The sequence below is a fragment of the Carassius auratus genome, chromosome 9, assembly GCF_003368295.1.
Source record: "Carassius auratus strain Wakin chromosome 9, ASM336829v1, whole genome shotgun sequence".
NCBI lineage: Eukaryota > Metazoa > Chordata > Actinopteri > Cypriniformes > Cyprinidae > Carassius > Carassius auratus.
Genome location: NC_039251.1, coordinates 17,532,871 through 17,551,969, shown reverse-complemented (window position 1 = coordinate 17,551,969; position 19,099 = coordinate 17,532,871). Strand labels below are relative to the sequence as shown.

Below are 19,099 nucleotides of genomic sequence, written 5' to 3'. Positions count from 1 at the left end.
CACAAAACTAGAAGTCTGAATACAAAAATATTGATTGCTGTTTTGGCCAGTTGTAGTAATAATTATTTTAAATTATTAAAGGGCTTTGAAATAGAAACCAACATAAAATTCAATGTTAAAAAAACAACACATTTAAGCAATTGGACTCTTCACCAAAATTTTATAGACTTTGTGACAACTTCCTGTGTGTCAACTAGCCCCGATCTTATTTTTGCTATACTTAAAAAATGTAGAAGACTATAAATTTTCTGAAGACATGTCTTAAAGACCAAAACAGGCACAACGGGTGAATAACGCATGGGTGTGACAGACTTGTTTCATTCAACCATTTTATAATAGCAATTACTAAGGAATGTGGGAACAAGTCAGGTTCTTTTTCACCACGTTTCAGTTTGTACGGTTATATCGGAAACAATGTTTACTTGCATCCAGATCACTTTAGCTCCATTTGAGTAACCCCAGCTATACTCCTGAATATTTCAATAAGATTGACATTTATAGTGTGTACTTGACTTAAATAAGCTTTTACTATCATTTCCTAGTATGCTTCTATTTGTATTTTTTTTTTTTTTCTTTTGAAAGCACTTAATCACATCTAAAAAAAATTTTTTTTTGTAAAGCAGCAATCATTGTCAATATGTTAATATATGGGATGGAAAACCTTTGCTGGCAAACGGAAGGTTGGAAGGCTAGTGTGTAACAGATTTATGTCCAGATACGTTTAGATAATGATGTAGATCAAACCTTTGAAAAACATTTCAAGGACGTTTTTTATTCATCACCCCTGCTATATTTGCATCGTAAATCTAAATGTTCAGTGTCGTTGTAAAAGTGTTTTGGGAACAAATCTCGACATTGTGTTCCATAATCGATTTGTATTTATTTTCCTTGTTTAATTGGACAAATGAACTGCATTCCTCCGTCGCAGTATAGGAGCATTATTGTTGGGGAAGGTTAAACAGACGGTGGTCCAGAACAGATTGTAAAAGACTAGAATAAACAGTGAACACTGAGGGAAGGATTGAATGTCTGTTTATAGGGAGTATTATGAAGTGCATGACTCTGAAATGACTAATTACATCAGCTGTGTGGATTTCTGGGGAGAGCTCTTAAAAATGTCTCTCTCTGTGTGGGTTCATGGTTGTTATGTGGTTCACATAGCAATGGGGCGCTTCCAAAGGTTCAGTCGCTCTCCACACCTTTGGTGAATCAATGTGTAGTGGCTCAGAGAAGAGAACAGGACTGTTTGACAGAAATGAGATTCTGAGATTGGGCCTTGGTTGTTCTATCTCAATATAAAAGTAAACAGACTGGACCACAGGATATCTGTTATTGCTTGAAATCATTTTCATGGTAGGAGTGAATTCACTGGTGACTGTTTGAATTGACTTTCAACAGTAAATGTGGTTGTTGGCTGGAACTGATAGAACAAACCAAAAAATAAAGATGAATAAAGAGAAAGGTGAGGGAATGAAAATGTGAGAAAGGTAGAAATACAGGTTAAAAAAATAAGAGAGAGTATGTGTAGTGTACAAAATCTCTGTAGCAAAATGGTGGCTGATATCAAGATTTGTGGTTATCTATATATTTTTTACATTCAGTAAGATGTTTGCAGGTAGGCTACAAATGATAAACCAATTAATAATTTAAAAGACGTTTCTAAAAAAGCAAACAGAATTGAGCACCATTAAGTCGGACAGTAACTAAAAGCTCAGAAAAAATTGTTTGGAAAAGCAATGGTGCCCCCCAGTGGTCATTCCACATGACACGAGTATGGCGTCTTTATAGTAAATTTTCCTACTTTTTTCCCCTCTCTCCACTAAATGCAGTTTTCAAACACTTAATACAGTATGTTGCTCCTCTTTATTCTCCAATGTCAAATCACAAAGTTTGTGCCAATGTTTTTGTACTGTTATTGTTTATATGTGTTGTAATAAGTAATGTTAAAATAAAAATAGAGATATAGCGATAAATCGAGAGACACATTTCAGTACATCGAAATAACAAAGTCACCCACTCATTTTACAGTATTTATTTTTATTAAGAAGTACGTGACACAATCATTGATGGCCAGTCAAAGTAATAAAGGCGGGAAATTATGTTTTGAGGTGAAAAGCGGCCAGTAGATCAGTAAATCTGCCCGATGACTCAAGCGTTGGCAGATGTCAGGAACATTTCATACACACTCTCTATGCTGTGCATGTTATGAGTGCTCTGTTATTGCTATGAAAAATATCAGCCACGATATAAAACAAAATTATTTCTGGACTCAACTGTATAGTTTTTGAAATTGGTTCAGACCAAGACCACCATTATTTTGTTCTGTTTACAACTAAAGCAGAAGGTTAAAGGTTATAGGTTCATACATCTGAGAGAAGGCCTGATGTCTCCACACCAAACTGAATCTACAGTCATAATCAGTGGTAGCTAGGTTTAAATTCATTTGCTTTTCCATAAAAACACGGCTGTGTTTGATTAGTTTGCCCTGTTCGAGGGAGATTAACACAGAACGTGTTCTCAGGCGTTTAACTTCAACCTTTTTCTGAGGAATTTTTAATATTGGTGGTAGGTGTGACATTTATAGCTTTTTTTATAAAATGCTGCAAGCCTTTTTACGGCTTTATAAATACACACTTCATTTGCTTTTTTCATTACCCTTAGATTGAACAGGTCTGAAAAGGGGTGTCTTGAGGGATTTGTTTCATTATTTCCAAGACACTGATGATTAGGATGTTAACACACAGCAGGGACGCGAGGTGTGAGAGGTGGGTGAGAATCACTGTTAAGACTGAGGAGCACTAACTAGGAGTGAAATATGTCACTGAAATGAGCAGCATCAGTTTCCAGGTGGTGAATTATGAATCCCACATACATATGGGCTTGTAACTGTAAATTTAATCCAGGTTATGAGCTCAGTAAAGTCAGTGTGGATCTCCCACCAGGTCACCACAGCTTCAGCCATACAGAAAGATTGAACTCATTTAATTATTTCATCCCTATTGAAAGCTCGTGTTTTTACAGGCTTGTAGCGAGATTGAGAATCTGTCTTGATGATTCACTTCATCTTTTCCACAGAATTAAGCATAACAGAAAACATATGGGCATTAATGTTGGATGATTGAGGTTAATCTGGGACACTGGGTAATGCGAATCTGATGCATAGATTTCTCTCTCTTTCACAATCAAATAAGTGCAAAATATGTCCCAGATTACCCTTATTCAATTTTAACTTCTCTATTTCCAACCATTGCATTCAAATAAGATAATGTCGTGATTTACTTGCGGTTCAATGCCAGGACATCATATTATGTGCATGAAATATTTCATTATAAAACAGCAATGTTTTTCCTTGGTTGTGCTGCTGCTTTACTTTTGCCAGTAGCAGCACTTGACAGGAATCTTAAATTTTGTCCTTACATTAAATTTTTTTTTTTTTTTAAACAGTCTAGATTTACTTAACATGGTTTCATAAAATGTTTCTTTAAAAAAAAAATAATGACAGTTTTTGCAGCTGATAATCTCCATTCAAACACACACTTTAATTTTATAAAGAACAAAGCAGCTTCAGTTAAGTTGATTTGTGGAGAAATTTACCTTTATGGACTTAAGATGGGTACAAATGACACAAAGTTATAAAAACATCAGCATGATGCTTCTTCAGGATTGTAAAAGCACAAAGCAATGGAGTCTGTTATAACTGTTGACAAGCACGTCAGTTTCATGTGATTGTAAGGACGGCTCTTTCACGTTTCTTTCTCTTTCTCTTTTTCTCTTCAAAGCGGTCTGTGGCATCAGCAAAGAACATAACGTCCTCTTTGCTCTCGATCTCACGCTGCAGGAGCTGAAGACCGGCACTGTTGAAACCCAGGACATCCTGAAAACACGAGGAGATGAGAACACACAGGCTTGCACAATCTGATCATATGAGAGGTGTGATCACGGTGGTTAAATCCATCCTGTTTCTAGAACTCACCCTGATCTCTCGCACTTTGGAGATTGTGTTGGTCCTTAACTCGTCAATGACTGACAGTAGCATTTGATTACTGGTGATCTGACCAAAATGAACTCTAGGAAAACGATAAATGATAGGACTGTTAGTCAGGAGCAAATCAATGAATCCCCTCAATGCTTATAAAAGCCTAATTTAATGACAAAATGGTCGAATGAACATAAATCAACATGAAAGTGTAATATTTTAAAGCAGAAGCTACAGATGAGTACCTGAGCAGGAAGAAGAGGCAGCGGCACACTAGCTCCACCTCCAGGCCCTGCTGTACGTAACCACCGAAGAGCTTCAGCAGATCCGGGACATACGGAAACGGCAGCACCAGCAGAGACACTTCCAGCTCACTGAAGAGAAAAACAGCTGAGCGTCACACTGACCCATAAAACATAACGGCACATAACAGATGGGAAAATGTATGCGTTTGAATGCTTTTGCCTGGGTTGAGGAAGAGCTCTTACCTGGACCGAACCTTCTTTATTACTTCTAGAACATATCGAGAAGGCTGCAGATACAATGGCAAGTGTTAGTAAATATTAATGAATCACACTTTTCAGCTAAAATATAAATTCAGCTCTTTAGTGTAGTGTATTATTAAAAAAAATCAGCCGATAGTAAAAATTTTGTTAAGGTTGATAATCGATAATATTAAAATTCTCTTCCATGAAAAAAAAGAAAACAACAACAACTTTTTATTTTTTTTAACGCTGCAAGAATTTAGGCATCATAAAATTTAAAAGCATTATTACATTATTAGTGGTTTTAAAAATTTACTTCAATTTACGATAAATCGCAAATAATTGAATCCAAAATAAACGTTTTGGTTTGCATAATATGTATGTGTTCTGTGTATATTTATTGTGTGTATATATATATAAATACACACGGTATATATTTTAAATATTAATTTATGTCTATATTTATATAATTTTAATTTATAAATAAATATATTTAATATATAAACAACATTTTACTGAAATATTCACATGCATGTGTGTGTATTTAAATATACATAATGAATATTCACAGCATGCATACATATATTATGCAAACAAAAACATTTATTTTGGATGTGATTAATCATTTGATAGCACTAATAAAAGTAAAAGAAATGAGCATTGACAAATAAACAGGTCACACTTTATTTTAAGATCCAATTATCGCTATTAACAAACCATTAACAAAACTATTGCCTCAATAAACTCCTAATTTGATCATTATTAATAGTAAGGTAGCTGTTAACTTTAGATATGGGGTAGGATTAGGGATGTAGAATATGCTGATGCAGAATATGTGCTTTATAAGTACTAGTAATCAGCTAATATGTTAATAATAGGCATGCTAATAAGCAACTATTTAAAAGTGTAAATTGGTCCCTATATTGAATATAATTAACTATTTAATCTGATATATCTTTAAAAATTATCTTATTTGGCCATTAACCGATATGGTACTAATACACTGTGCACCCATAAAATATTTACCAAATATGACAACCAAACAAACCCGGTGCTAATATTAAAACACACTCACAGAGATATTTCCAAAAGCTACAAGGATGGGGTTCATCTTAGGGGGTGGTAACTGCAAAAAAAAGAAAAACAAAGAAGCGTCTAAGTAAAGCACCCACATCATTACATTTCAAAATCCATATTTTGTGAACTTTAAGCTCCAATTCAAAAATATGTGCAGAGTAAAAGAGAACTTCAATCAAATGTTGCGTTTCTCTCTTCATGGGCTTTAAGTGTCTAAAAAACGTCATACCTCCTTCCCTGCTGCCTTGCAAGCGGCACTGTGCTCCTCCAGCTTTTCACTTTCTTCTCTATAGAGCTCAACAGCCTCCATTATTCGCTCGGCCTATAGAAACAGAACACAAGTGCCATTTCTCCATTACTGAGTATAAAGGAGAGGAGCTCTTCATCTGTACAGTTCAGCAGACTCACAGCTTTCACGGTCTCAATGGTCTTCTTCCCAGCAGGCTCTGCCTCTCCTTTAGTCTCTCCAGGGACCTGTGAGACATAAGCAAACACTGAGAACATACAGAGACATAAAGAGACACAACTGATCTCTAGGGTTTAAGAGAACCACGTACCACAGGTTCATCACCTTTAGCCAAAGACTCCTCAAATTCTGCTTCCCTTTCCTAGGAAAATCATTGAGACAAGTCAGAAAATGTATAAAGGAGATGTTTGTACTTTTAAATGATTATATACTTGGGTTTATTGCTGGTATTGTTCTCTCTACTAAAGCATTACCCAGATATTAATGAAGTTGAAGATGACAGAGGTCTATCAGAGATGTAAATATAGATCTATAGATATGCATGTAATCCCATCAAACCCATTTTTCTGCTGAAAAAACCAAGCACTCACCATCTCCTTCTCCTCCTCCAGGATGATGGGCTCCCTCGTTCTCTCCCACAGTCTGAGGGACTTATCATGAGACGAGGAGACGATGTGGTCTCCATTGGGGCTGATGGCCAGGCACCAGACCTCACGATGATGACCCTGAGGAACATCCAAGGGTCAAAGTTGAAAAACACAGTCAAGCCTATAAGAGGGTCTGTATTCTGCAATAATGCAACAGTTCCAATACATCTGTGTCTGAGATTACATTGATTAGGGCTTAAGCAAAAACAGACTACGGCTTACATAATGCAATCAGGCTCTGCTTCATATTGACTGGACTCTTATTATAACTCTAATCCTTTCAATATAACAGCTACTTCCACCTTAGCGACCTTTGGAAAACTCATTCTGGCTATGGAAAAATGCCTATTGAATGCTGTCCAACTTTTAGAGAAGGTCACCTCCAATGTCTGGATGTGCTCAAACTTGTCAGCGTCCCACTGCTTGATCTTTCTGTCCTTTCCCGCAGTGAAGAACAGATGGGTTTTAGGGACAAACTGAAGAAACATGACACTAGAGAGGAAAGACAACAGGGAAAGAACAGTGGATGATAAATAACGAACATCTGGGCTGATGTAATCCAGCGACTGCAGCTCACAGGCGCTGGAGGGATGTCAACACCTGTAGGTAGGTGACACCTGAGCGAACCATGAAATCACTATTCTTGTCATCAACCGGTATAACTTTCAATAACAATATAACTAAAAAATGTACAGGTAATGTGACAGAGAACAGCAGTGTTTTTAATCACCTGTCGTCATGTGCAAACATAGAGCGATGACAGTCTCCGAAGTCCAAACCCCAAATCTTCACATTTCTGTCTGCTGAGCCTGTGGCTATTAAAGCGCTGTCCTGCAGAACACGCACAGAAACCCACAAACAACATTGCAAAACAATTACGCCATTCGTCAGAATAACTTGCAGGATGTGTCGTGTCAGCCAGCGCACTCACATGTGAAATGTCCAGGCACAAAACGGGCAGCTTGTGTCCATACAGCGACAGGAAGAACTAGAGGAAGTTGAGACGGAGGACAAATCTCTTATTATTCTGCACAGCTCTCATATCTCATATTTTTTTGGGGGTAGAGTTGGGCATTAGGCATGATGATGTCATATTACATGAGTGGTTATTGGTTATTTATAATGTGCTGACATATTTCTGTATAATATGTTTTCTTGTATAATATTTATTAAATATAAATGAAATCCAAAGTTCAATAGGGCACATTTTAAATATCTTTATTCCACAAGTATGAGAATACTGTGAAAGGATTTGGGAATTGGGTAAGTAATTTTCTCTGAAGAAAAAAAATTATAATACAAAAAATTTAAATAAAACAATGATCATTTTAAACAATTATTTCACAATTATATAAAAAAGGAAGTAACATATTTAAAAGATTATATGATAGTTATAAATAAGAATTATTTCATCCATCCATTTGGCCTATTAAACTTTCAAGACTTTTTCATTTCAGTAACATATAACATGCAAAGCACGAATACATGAACTGAAGATCAGTTAATACAAGTCTTCCAATAAAACTGCAATTAAACATCAAGCATATCGCATTTGTGCGGAGCAACATTTTTTCTTTATTGTTCGCACTTGATCAACTTGACACACTAACACGTGATGTATGAGTTCACAGCTCTGGAGAAACATTTGAGACGTATGTTATTCTTTGATAAAGAATAACGGTAGCTGTCGGTGTCAGCTAACATGGTCAGATCACCCATGAATCATGATGGATATTGATATAAACCGGGCCTGTCTGCATATACTGTCAGGATGTTTATTGGTGGTGAAATATGTCTCAGTAAATGTAATTTGAGTATAACAGTGGTCTTATTGTTGGACACTGTTAACATTAATTTTTATAAAGCACTGGATTTATGTATGAATTTAACATGCAAGATGCTATGTGTTGTGAGGAAAGTATTGTAATGCTATATGCTGTGCTTGTGGTTTACCTTTAGCGTGTCTGTGTAAAAGATCTTGACCGTACAGTCGAGAAGAGAGACAGCCAGCAGTCTCTGGTCAGGACTGTAGCGCACACACAGCACGTCCTCATCTAACTGCAGGGTGCGTGTGTGCTTCACCGTCAGTCTCCTGTGGATTCCACAAAGCAATAAGACATGAAAGCCAAGAAGAGGAAGAGAGATGGAGAAATCTGGATGAGAGAGCCCTGGTTTGTGATCACAGATAATAACTCACTTGTTCTTCCCAGAGTCCTGATCCTTTATGAGCTCAAATTCCCAGAATTTCACAGTCTTGTCAGCACCACCAGTTACAATCCCTCTCTGCGTTAATACACACACAAATCAAAGTCAAATATGTTCACATACAGTAAAGCTAAAACTCTTGCTGACAGTTTACTGTCTGTCTTTGGAATAGGAAGTCACAGACTGGTGTTTTTGTAGGGATGAGAAACTCTTTGTCATTCAGAAGAGAGATCGATATAATACCTGGTCTGGAGAGAGACACATGGACCAAAGAGCTCCATCATGGGCATCAGTCGTCTCTAGAAGGCTTCCCGAGGCCAGGTCGAAAATCTGAATCTTCCCACTCTGACAAAAGTGAAAAATTCATAGTAAAAGATAAATGGACTTTAAGTTTTGCAACACATAGCCTTTTAGGATCTTGATTAACATTCATGAAATGTCTCATTTAAATCTTATTCATGCATTTTCAAAGTTGGCGGTTACAAGACAGACCAGAACTAATGGCACTTATGTCAATTAAGGCCAGTGTGGCACCGTGTCTCTTTACAGACCTAGTTTAGTTTGAATATCAGTACTAAAACAGAAAGGAAAAATTTACAAAAAACATTAAAAGAAACTGTAAAAATTCTAAATATTAATACATACTACAATGTTAGTGCTCAAATAAAAATGGAAGATATGATCAAAAAGTGTTCCACACACTAATCTTGCATATGGCTTCTAAACATGGCTTCTTTTTTGTAATGCTGTTATGCAGGTTTGTAATAAAGTTAAGATATGAAGTTGAAGAATTAATTGATTGACGACTGAGAAGTGAACAGATATATACCTTTGTTCCTAAGATGATCTGTCTGTCTCCAGGTACAAATAATGAGCAGAGAGCATATTCACATCCCATGGTACGAATGACCTGCAAGGTGGACCTGACCAAAGAAGACACTTCTTGTTAAGGACTCAAAATTGATGAACTCACGCAAACAAACTGAAACATCTGTCATCATCACACTCACCTGTTCCACACTTTGACGGTCTCTCCAGAGGCGGAGAGGATGGCTATGTTATCTGAGCTGAAGGCCAGCGTTCTGACATCTGTGCGATGACCGCTCAGTGTGAGGCGAGAGGTTTTAGTGCCAGTAGGATTCTTCTCTGTAGTCTTCAATGTGTATGTCTCCACGGTGTTATTCTGCAGAAGAAGAGCAAGCTTCATCTCTCCGTTAGGAACCACAAGGCAGTCCATCGATCTGTTGATGGAAAAAAAACTTTAACATCAATACTTTATACCAGTAACATACACAAGTGGACTATAACTGCATGCAGAAGTACTCTCTGACCTGATCTTGGATGATGCCTTTATGTTTGCCAGCTTTTGGATCTCATCACTCAACTTTCTCTCCACTAAAGGTTCAGGTCCATCCTCTTCTCCTCCTTGCAACCTGCAAAACATAACAGTTCATCAGAATATCAGAAAAGCTTAGAGTACCAACTTCACATTTCAAAACAGAGGTCTCACACACTTTGCTTTTTTCTTGGCTTTCTTTAGTTTTCTGTCCATTTTTTTCTGGATCTCATCCTCAGAAAGTATAGTAAAGACTTCAAGCGTAGCATCCAGACCCTGTTAAAAGATTTTAAACACAAAAAATGTTTTTACCTTATTGCATATCTACCTTTAATTAGCTACTTCAACATTACCCGACCAAGCTAATAAGAGTGAAACCCTTTTTCAGAAGGATGATATTTTTTGCAAAACACTAGTGTACAAAACAGAAACATACTTACATGGCATGCTAGTACTTTAGCTTTAGCGTCTGTAACCAAGGATACAACCCTGTCTCTGGCTTCCCTCAGAACAGAACCAGTTTTCTTACAGCTGAGAATTCGCTGTGGACAGAAATCTTTGATGAGCATTTAAAGAAAACCCTAATTGAAGTGTATTAAATTGAATATATTAATTAAATGAACAGGGTGCACTGGGGAGAATACTGGAAGAAATATTACTTCTTCTGGCTCTTCGTCAAGTCCTTCCTCATCTTCCTCCTCGTTCTCAAGAAGAGTTCTGACTTTCTTTTGCTGTGGCTCCCCCACTTCCTTATCCTGTGGAGAAACTTTAATGTCATTCTGAATATATGGAATCAGTTTTAATTCTCTATAGAGAGTTCAAGACTGTACTGGAATGTAATTCAGCCTACAAAGTTACCATTTGGCACAGCATGAGTGATATGCCTTACCTCCTCAATGTACTGAATGTCCCAGGCTCTGAGCTCACTGTCAGCAGACCCTGTAAGCAACCTACTCTCCTGGTTCAGCAGGACCATCCCCCATACCTACAGAGATTGGTTGCACTGTATTACAACACTATAATAGATAATTGGATAGTGATAGTTATGATTTTTCTTTAAGATACCAAAAGCCACCTAACATCAGGTCATTTACAGTAAACTCCCTAATCATTTACAGTAAACTGATTTATGTGGACATACCAAAGAAGCAAGAGAATGCATTTAAATGGTTGTGTTGTATATTTCAGAGAGATCAAGTTTCAACAGTGTATGACCCTGTTTACCTCAGTGCGATGCCCCACCATGGTCTTGAAACAATGCTGTGTGTCCAAGTCCCACCACTTTACAAAACTGTCCTTGGAACTGAGGAAACATACATAAAATACGGTAAATAAAATGAAATGTTCACAAAAACGACAAACTGAAAAAAATCCTTTAAATTTAACAGTATTTAGTGCAGAACAGCAGTATTAAAAAATATGTTGTGGCATTCATAGTGAACAATGTTTATTATAAATATATACATAGAGCCTAAACACATGTATTTAAACTGAAATCACTGGCATGTGGGGAACTTGGCCTCATGTACCTCTCACTTACGGCCAAAATACAAATATTGTGTGTTTTTGATGTGAATTTTATTTTTAATGTCACAGCACATTTTTAAGATGATGAAAAAGCAACTTATATTCTGGTAAATGATGTGTGTAAATGTATATAATATAATATTAGTATTTTTAATTGTTAAATTTGTTCCAATAAAATATAACGACTGATTTACCTTGTAATCAGCAAGTTTTTGCTCTCCAAAAACAAAATCTGCGTGATTGCATCTTTGTGTCCTTTGAGTCTGTACAGACCACACTCATTGATGATATCCCACACAATCACATCTGTGTCCTGAAATACAACGAAAATGATTTCATTTTGTAGAATAAAAAAAAAAAAAAGAAGAAAAACTGTAGTAAAACAAACTGTAGTCTTACTCTGGAGCCGGTGACGAGACGAGCCCCGAGTGCATCAAATCTAATCACTGAGACAGCGGATTTGTGTCCACTGAAGGAGATGTTGCTTTCACCGTTGAGCAGGTTAAAGATGCGCACGCCTCCATCCTCATAACCCACCGCTAGGTGAACGCCATCAGGAGAGGGACACAGGTATGTTACCTCATGCTTTTTACCTTCAAGTATAAGAACCTGAGAAATGAAAGGGTTGAGTTCAACATATATGAGTTTATATAAACTGATGAGTAAATTGACTAATCAATCTTCTTAACCATTTAAAGCAAGCACCTTTTCAGCTTTGCGGACATCCCATATGAACACATGCTCACAGGCTCCCACAGCAACATATCGACCCTTTTCACCTCCCCTGAGGGTCACAAACGCGATATTGGCTTTCTGACTGCCGATCACTCCAAATACAGCACTCGAAACATAGCGCAGGTACTGCTTAGTTAAACCCATGGCAAGCCAGAGACTGTAGACACACACACACAACATTAAGGGAGTAGGGTAAGATGTGTTGCTTGTTTAATCTAAAAAACTGCTCACAATTTGTCATGTGAGCACATATTTAGAAAAGACCAATCATACTGTATAAAGCTGCATATAAAAGTAAATTCTACATGGCATAAAATAAGTTTTATGTCAAAGCAAATGCATTTGCAGATGGAAATTGGCTAGTAGCTAAAGCATCTTTTTAATTATGAGATTCTTTTTTTAGGCATGATCCCTGACAATGAATACATAATATATATATATATATATATATATATATATATATATATATATATATATATATATATAAACAAATGTTAAGTAACTTCATGTTTCATTTTATTTTATATATATTTTAGTATTATTGTTATTTTATTCTGTATCAACATGTTCACATCAAATCTGTAGTTGTGACGTTGTTTAATGGTGTTTAGTTATTCGGCTGCAACAAATGACTCTCCTAAGTAACGTTACCTTTCAAATATATGATTGCTTAGTGTAACGTAAAGTTATATGAATTAAACGGTCGGTCAGTTCATAAAATGAAAATGAGCAACTGTTACTCCCAGCACCACGCTTTGAGGTCCATGCGTCCGTGTACACAGCAACGTGAACCACATGCAGTCCGTTTAATCTCATTTAAAGAGCAAGATATATGCAGATAACAAAGTTCAAAATAAGCCACTGCGTATAGAAAATGTAGTTACATACTTTGTCGATGAGATGTATACTGTATGTGGAGTCCTTTATGAAATTATTGCCTCTGTGGATGTGGAGAACTTCTACATGCTTTCAGTCGCATGTGTGACATCAAGTAAAGACGAAAGTGGTAGATTACCGAGCAGAACAATGATGTTACTTCCCGATTTTTTTTTCTTTTTATAGACATCTGTATGATTTTAAAATATTGTTTGGAATGCTTCCTCATTATTCACACTTCTTTATGCGTTTTATTTATCTCCTCTTCTTATGAATTATTTGTATCCTATCGATTACTTCGGTCTGTGGGTGTGAAGTCATGTTGTTGTCAATCACGAGGCGTATCAGTGTGCTTATAATTAAAACTTTATTTAATCTGTTTATTCATTATACTTTATTATGCTTATTTTAATTTAGCGACGACACTAGAACGTCGATTAAAATATGTCTTACAATTTTGTATAGGTCTGTGCGTTTTCTACACGGATCGATAACATTGCCACTGCCCCCACTACGTTCCCGGAAGTGATGATTTTTGTCCCCGTGAATCAGCTGATCAGGAAATTCGCTGAATGTTGCAAACACGATGTGTTGACCACAAGCAGCTAAAATCACATTTTAACAATGGCTAAGTTAAAAGCGGAACCACTGGATAATGCCAGCGATCTTTAACTCTGTTTTTAACGGATTAGTTGGAGCTCATGTGGTTTTGGTTTTGCAGTAGGAAGGACTCAAATAGCTGCATCATAGGACATCTGGTAGGTTGCTGGTTGATGGTGGTTATAATTTGGATTTTCAATATAAATATGATAAACCTGTGTATTTAGAATGAGTATGAATTGTTGCTTTCCTTTTTCTACTCTTTAATACTGTAATGTGTTGCGTTGTTTGTATGTGCCTATTGCGTTCGAGTTGAAACTTTTAATGTATTTGAAGAAACTCGTGGCTTTGTTGTTGTTGTTGAAGTGTAATTTAGGGAGACGACCTTTACACATGCGTCTCATTTCTGCTGAATATCTGATCTGTTCCTGAAGTCCTGTCTGTCTGCTCTGATAGAGCCCCTCTCTCTCTGTTGTGTCCGAAAGTCAATCGCGTTCACTTCTCACACTGCAGCTGGCACAGACAGCCTTGCTGAATACCGTTACAATTATTGTCACATTTTGAAAGTTTGGGAGTACCTTTCTTCTGTTTCATCGTGGCTTTAGCTTTTATGTGAATTTATTTTGAAGAAAGCATCACACTGTATTGAAATCTAATAATAATGTAATATGTGTTTTTAGAAACATGAGTTGTTGTTAAGTGTGAAACACTTGCATGTATATCTAGGTAAAAAAAAAAAGAAGTCTTACTACACTTTTAATAAATTGTTTCTCAAATAGGATTCGGGGGCCCACTAGATGGCTTCAGCATCGAAGTCTGTCATTGTAACCACAAAAGCTTGTCTGTGTCTTTTCAGTTTAAAATTGCCTAGTGAAGCTAAAGCATGGATCCCTTGGGAGCTCGTTCCCAGTTTGTGGAGGTCCAGAACCTCCCGACGTGGGACCAGCCTGAGGGAGTCCAGGACGAGGTGGACGGAGAAAACCTCTTAATGGAGGAAGATGACCAGCTGACCGATCAGCTCAATTCTTTAGAGTCCCCTTTCCCCTTCAGACAAGACATCAACAGCAAGATAGTACTATTGTGAGTGTTATTTTCAATGACATTTCTTGAACATTCTGTTTTCTTCTTCTCCATGCATTTCTGACTTATTTCAACAAAGATTGCTTAATAAACAGACTACATATAAATCTGCGTTTGGTCCTAAATCATCCGGGTTGTCAGTAAATGTAACTACTGATTTGCTTAGTTCAAAAGTTTAAGTTTAAACTTTTATCATTTAGTATTAGAGTTTAATTATCATTTAGTAATTTGGACCTAAATATTTTTATGTAACAGCACTGTGTGTTTGTTGCATCAGTTATTTTCATCAGCTCTGATGATCTTCACGTCTCTTAGTCATTCCCCCATGCTCACAAATCCCAGTCATAGCTCAATCACACGTGACTGTCTGTGAGGTCCTTTTGGCTTTCAGGCCAGTGTAGCTTTGTTAGGGAAGGATCAAGATGGTTTTCTCTTTGAATTCATAGTTTCTCTTTTTTAATAAAGGAGAAGTTCATTGCATTGAACTACTTTATGAAGCCCAATTCATAAAACCAGTCCTTCTGCAAATTCAGGAAGTATTAGAATTAATCAGTACACATAGTTTTATGCTTGCGGGATTTGTTCATAGTGACTTTATTCTGTCAGTCATCTGATTTCCATGTATATAACTGCAAATTTCTTCCTCCCTCTCTCTCTCTCTCTCTCTCTCTCTCTCTCTCTCTCTCTCTCTCTCTGTGTGTGTGTGTGTGTGTGTGTGTGTGTATTTTTTTTTGTCAGTTTTCTTTTGAAACTTCTTTTGACCTTCTGCATGATGGCAAGGTTATTTTAACACTTAATGTTATATACTGTTTATGTTATATTTATTATAGTGTTTATTAATATTATTTATTGATATTTTTAGTTTCTCTTTATATTTCAAGATTAATTTGGTTTTATTCAGCAATTGTGTTGTGTGCATTTGACATTTGTTGTTAGTTTTTGTAAGAACTTTAGTTCTTAAACCAAGGCAACGTTTCTAATTTTTAATCAAAGTTCATGTTTTTCATTTAATATTTAAATTTGATTTTATTTGAGTTTTATTTCAATTACCAATCATTTTTAAGAGTTTCATTTTACAATAATAAAAGTTATTTATATTCTATATTTGTTCTCAAAGGTTTTTCATAGCTTATATGATGTTCTGTATCTGATATGTTGGTTTATATTATTCCCTCATTTTACAGTAACGGAGATGTGGCACTTTTAAACTGCACAGCAATCATCAATACAAGTAACGAGACACTAACGGACAAGAATCCTGTATCAGACAGTATCCACAGATACTCCGGCCCTGAACTAAGGGATGAATTACTCAAACTGAAAGGTAGGGGGCACTACCAGGATAGCAGATGGAGAACTGGTATCCAATTGTGATCTTAAACTATTAGTATTTTTAAATGATGTTGGTGTTTGTTACACAGTTTTGGAACAGATCTTATCACATTTATTTAACTTCACATTTTGCATAACTTTCACTGGAGTGATATAGATGTCCATATATTTTTCCAGGATGTCGGACCGGTGAGGCAAAAATGACAGAGGGTTTCAACTTGGCTGCACGCTTTATCATTCACACAGTTGGACCCAAATATAAAGCCAAGTACCGGACAGCTGCGGAGAGTTCTCTTTACAGCTGTTACAGAAACGTCATGCAGCTTGCCAAGTAAGCCGGATCATTCCAACAACTTTAGATGTCAGCTCATACAGACTGTCTGGACATTCTGACATGATTAGACTAAGTAAATATGCTTTGTTTTTTCAATCTGTTAGTCACCCTTGAAGATCATATCAGACATTAAAAAGTTCAAATACAGTCTAAATCAAATATTTCATGAAAAGCAGGATAGCAGTTCCCATGGCAGTGAGGTGTTTAGTAAAATAACCCCAACCTTTATGTACATTGCTTGAAAAGGATTCATAGTGATGTCTGGTGATGTATAGAATAAATCCAATGTGCTTTTGGGAAGGAAGGAAATTATATGAGATTTAGATTCCATCGTTGAATACATTAGCTGTTGTGAATTTGAACTCAACATTGGCTATAGATAAATGCCATTCATCTTTAGTTTGGGAGCAACTGTTTGTGTGTGTGTGTGTGTGTGTGTGTGTGTGTGTGTGTGTGTGTGTGTGTGTGTGTGTGTGTCTCTGTGTGTCTACCGGAGGTGCTGATGACAGTAATGTAATGCTTGACTATGCAGATAACATCTGCATGTATATATGCAAAACTCCTATATGGAAAACCCAGCTATCTAATGTAAACAAAAAAAGTTGCACTGCTTCAGTTATATATAATGTTTATTCTTTGTGTTTCTCTCCTCAGGGAACATGCCATGGCATCTGTGGGGTTTTGTGTGGTCAACACAGTCAAAAGGGCATATCCACTGGAGGACGCCACACATATAGCATTAAGTAATTTCTGTTTTGAAATCAAACATCACATTTGCTTTTTTATGTGATTCAGTGGGATCTCATTAGAATGTGTTTACCCCACATTTCTATTTCTAGGGACTGTTCGTAGATTTTTGGAGAACCATGGTGAAAACATTGAGATGGTGGTGTTTTGCTGTTTCGGATGTTGAGGAGGTGTGTGGCATTTCATTTTCGCTGTTATGCAACAGCCTCCATCCGACTCTCTTGTGTGCTCTTTCATTTTCTTATGAAATTCTCGTTTTGATTTAAAAGCCACCTTTGTTTGTGTACTGTATTTGTTTGCTGAGTGTGAGCTACAGCATTATACATTCGAGATTCACGTATTCCTTGCTTATATTTTTTTGCAAAAAATTGCATTATAAAAAAAAATCATTTTTTTTTAGCATGTACCTGAATATGTATCTATGATTGATTGACCCTAAATGTTGTTGTAATTTATTCTGTTTCCAGCCAGTGTACAGGAAGTTAATGCCTTTGTATTACCCACGTTCAAAAAAAGAGGAGAGGATTGGTCTGCCTCTCCTCCCTGCTGACATTGGCAATGCTGAGGGGGAGCCCGTGGTCCTGGAGAGACAGATCCGCATTGCCGAAAAGCCCGGAAATCTAGAGGGTGAGCCTTAAAATCGTTCAACATATCGGAATTTCAGATCTTTTTAGGTAGACATACTATTCACAAAATCTTGGTTTGAATTATTTTTTTTTAAATTAAGTCATGATAATTTTTTTGTTTTCCAGAATTCAATGAATGGAAAATTTAAAAGAACAGTATTTGTTTGAAATAGAAATGTTTTGTAACATTATAAAGGTCTTTACTGTAACTTCTGATCAAATTAATGCATTCCATTTAACCATATACATTTTTTTTCCCTCAAACTTTTGAACAGTAGTGTAGTTTTCTTAAAGAGCCATACAGATGGGAAAATGACCTGTATTACAGTGTATGATGTAGCTGTCCATCAGTGTAAACAATGTGCAAAGTAATTAAACCAAAAAGTACACGATTTATAAAGTTATTGGCTTCCAAAGTAAGGAGTCGACTCTGAATCGCTGAAACGAGTCGTTATAGAATTCAAATCTTTTGCCCATCTCTATGTACGTCACTAGGAGCACTTTGCATAATAATCTCCGCCTACCGTCTTGGGAGAAAACGAAGCTCTGACCTTCCCCACCCCCCCAACACAGACGCTCTGGTTGGTGTGATAGCATCATGTCGTGGAGACGGTTTGTTTATTTTCACTGCCAAAAGAATGAAGATCAGAAGAACCAATGGCTAAAATTCATTTTTACCCACAATACCAGAGCAGTACAACAAATCCCTTTGTTCGGTTCACAACATTTCACTGATGACTGCTTTTCTAATCTCGGTGAGTACGGCGGGATTTTCAAAAGCGTTTGGCCATAAAAGAGGGTCATTACCAACTTTATTTAGACCAACGAGCATCTCCGAATCACAACGCTAAGTATGATTATGAAGTTATGTGTTCGTTTTCTCCCGAGCGTCTTATCCGTATGTGTGCTGTCTGGCAGCCTGTCTGCGCAGATCGTCATGTACAAACACGTCATTAAAATGAAGTGTAACTCCGTGAATACTCAACGAAGAGACATTGAGAGAGATATCTATAGAAAGCTTGACATGTCTACTTTAAAACTAAACAAGTGCTGCCGAAAAGATATTCTGTGATAAAGTAATCCATATGAAAACAACGCTATGTCTGTTTTTCATGTCTCCCTTCGTTATATGTGACCACGCCCCCGCGCTGAACATTTTAAAATATCATTTTAAAATGATATTTTTGACAAAATGACAATGTTTTTTAACCTTGGATGGATTTAAAACCTAATGTACAGGACTTATAAACAGTGATAGGAAGCTTAGAA

The 19,099-nt window shown here is 36.6% G+C and overlaps 1 protein-coding gene and 1 pseudogene across 1 annotated transcript; one reads left to right on the top strand and one right to left on the bottom strand.

Moving 5' to 3' along the window:
• Positions 1 to 2,965: 2,965 nt before the first annotated feature.
• On the bottom strand, positions 2,966 to 13,261 carry LOC113108549 (WD repeat-containing protein 3-like). The gene is made up of 27 exons (XM_026271746.1): positions 13,124 to 13,261; positions 12,206 to 12,392; positions 11,900 to 12,109; positions 11,695 to 11,813; positions 11,198 to 11,276; positions 10,863 to 10,958; positions 10,633 to 10,728; positions 10,414 to 10,515; positions 10,152 to 10,249; positions 9,969 to 10,070; positions 9,648 to 9,878; positions 9,467 to 9,560; positions 8,881 to 8,982; positions 8,630 to 8,715; positions 8,386 to 8,524; positions 7,364 to 7,420; positions 7,163 to 7,263; positions 6,813 to 6,924; positions 6,376 to 6,510; positions 6,096 to 6,146; positions 5,947 to 6,012; positions 5,768 to 5,860; positions 5,537 to 5,587; positions 4,465 to 4,508; positions 4,222 to 4,350; positions 3,974 to 4,067; positions 2,966 to 3,874 (listed from the first exon to the last, which is right to left on the bottom strand). The coding sequence occupies exons 2-27, from the start codon at positions 12,377 to 12,379 to the stop codon at positions 3,719 to 3,721; spliced, it is 2,817 nt and encodes a 938-aa protein (XP_026127531.1). The 5' UTR covers positions 12,380 to 12,392; positions 13,124 to 13,261; the 3' UTR covers positions 2,966 to 3,718.
• A 360-nt stretch (positions 13,262 to 13,621) lies between these two features.
• LOC113108550 (ganglioside-induced differentiation-associated protein 2-like) lies at positions 13,622 to 17,873 on the top strand (annotated as a pseudogene).
• The last annotated feature ends 1,226 nt before the right edge of the window (positions 17,874 to 19,099 follow it).